A 2,212-nucleotide genomic window follows, 5' to 3' on the forward strand; every position below is an offset into this window, starting at 1 on the left:
CGAGCCGCCACGGGTCAGGACTCGACGTGGTTCTATCAAGCGAGGGGTTTGTCGTTCATTCGTGTTCGAGTACGATCACGGTGCTCCCTGTGATTTATGAATTAAAATCGCGGCGGGACAACGTGATCTTGGTTCCTGCATGCGCGCTGCCACGTCCCTCATCCATCGTCTCGATCGATCCATTACCAACGAGATCGATGGCAACAACGGATTGACGCGAATTGCAAAGGATATATACATACATATATATTTTTTTAAATATGCACAATTCGAGATAGTGTGAATACCACGTTCGACGATGTGATAGCATGGTGTCTCATTTGTGGAGGACAGAGGACGTCGATGTATGGTGCGCGACAATCTCGGCAGAGAGATGAAAACGAGCACGTGTTTGCACTCCGATGGATCGGGGAAAAAAAAAAAACGAAATTAAACTCGACTTGTTTCGCTTGATCGGGCAAAAATAAAATACGGAAAGGGGGGTGGGGGGAAAAAAGGGAAGAAATGAAAATTAATAATAGACAAACAATTGAAGAACGATCGGCGCTCGAAACTCGTAAATCTTGCTCCAATTCGAACCGTCGAGGCAGTTAATTAATAACGGCCACGGATTTGATTTCGTTGATTGATTAATATCGATATACAGGGGGATTTAATTACGCATAGAACCCGACCGGATGCCTCCGCTGGATGCGAATATCCTTCCGTGTACGCGCCCCTGGAGCAACGGTGCGAGTAACGAGCCGTGAGATAGGGGCAAACCGACGAGTTCATTCGGAGCTAGTGGTGCAGTAAACTAGACCCGTGTCCAGAACGTTACTTGCGGTTAAGTTCGATCCGTTTTCGGAGTTCACCAATTCTCGGCAATTTTAAATCTTCGCCGTCATCCCTCTCATCGTGATCGTAATAATGTTGCTTCGTCCGCGAGGATAAGCCTTCTTCTTCGAAAAATATCGAATATCGCGATAAACACCTCCGAAGATAACAGTGTTGAAAGTGAATGGCTTCGAGGAATCGCACGGTTCGCCAATCTGTTGAAAGGACCAATTTAATTTGATACCTGACGTGTTTCTGCGCTACACTGCCAATTTTCTATATGATTATCTCTGTATGAATTTTATTTTTTTTCCTTTCTTTCTTTTTTTTTCGTATTTTAGTGCGAATCGAGTTCGATAGTGTGTATTTGTTAAAGTTTGAAGAACGTTGGAAAGTGTCGAATTTTTATAAAGTAACGATTCAACATTGGTGATCTGTACCTATAATATGATATAGAAATTATCGTTACGATACATTCACGTTCCCACAGTGAATACTAATTATCCCGACTGCCATTGAAATCCGACCGCACATTTTTTTCTACGCAATATTTTTAACAAAAACCCGCCAAAAACCTAGTCAAATCCTGCAAAATACACCAAAAATTGAAAAGTTTTCCGCGGGAAGAATTGTCAACGTTCGAACACCTCTCGTTCATTTATCCTCTTACAAGTGGATTAATTGAGGCTCCCTTGGAAGGTGATCTCCCCTGGATAGTAATTGGAACGAGTGCTCGGCCGAGGGTTACGAGATCAATTGGTTGGTCGAGTTATCGGAGTACAGGACAGAGAGGGAAAGTCTCCAGAAGAAAAAGAAGAAGAAGAAGAAGAAGAAGAAGAAGAAGAAGAAGAGAAATCGTTCGATTTCGATAGTGCGTCGAGGCGAATCGTCGATAGGGTGATCACGATAGGGATTGAAATCTCTGATCGGGTGGCAAAAGTGGTGAATTGTCGAAGAGTCGAGGAGGACGAGAAAGGCGAGTCGAGAGGATGTCGACGACGGCGGCGCAATGCAGCAGCGGCGGCAACATCGGCAACAAGAAGGAGAACACCGGCTGCACCGGCGGCAGCAACAGCAGCTGCAATTAGTGCCGGTTCACGACGGTCGCGAGACTAGGTAACCGCTGAAAGGGCGGCGAGAGCGCGGGGGGGCGGCCAGGCCGAGGTGTTGGTTCGAGGGTGTGTGTGCCAGGAGTGCGCGAAAGGGAGACAAAATGTGGTGGTGGAGGTGCCGGTGGAGTGTCGCGACTACGACCACGGTGTTCGTGTTGGGGATTGCAACGGTGTACTCGCAGCTCGAGATATCTGATCTGGATAAGCCAAGTGAGTCGTACACCCCTTATTTATTATTTATACCCGCGATGCTGTAACGCGCAATCACGAGTAATGAAAGGGAG

The 2,212-nt window shown here is 46.4% G+C and overlaps 1 protein-coding gene across 1 annotated transcript in view; it reads left to right on the top strand.

Moving 5' to 3' along the window:
• The first annotated feature begins 1,751 nt into the window (after positions 1 to 1,751).
• Positions 1,752 to 2,212, top strand: part of LOC102681938 (hemicentin-2-like) — a 148,312-nt gene continuing 147,851 nt past the window's right edge. Inside the window, exon 1 of the mRNA XM_006612762.2 lies at positions 1,752 to 2,138. Coding sequence (XP_006612825.1) covers positions 2,030 to 2,138 — 109 coding nt within the window. The 5' untranslated portion in view covers positions 1,752 to 2,029. The remainder of the gene's footprint in view (positions 2,139 to 2,212) is intronic.

This window comes from Apis dorsata, unplaced genomic scaffold (assembly GCF_000469605.1).
Source record: "Apis dorsata unplaced genomic scaffold, Apis dorsata 1.3 scaffold_126, whole genome shotgun sequence".
Classification (NCBI taxonomy): Eukaryota; Metazoa; Arthropoda; class Insecta; order Hymenoptera; family Apidae; genus Apis; species Apis dorsata.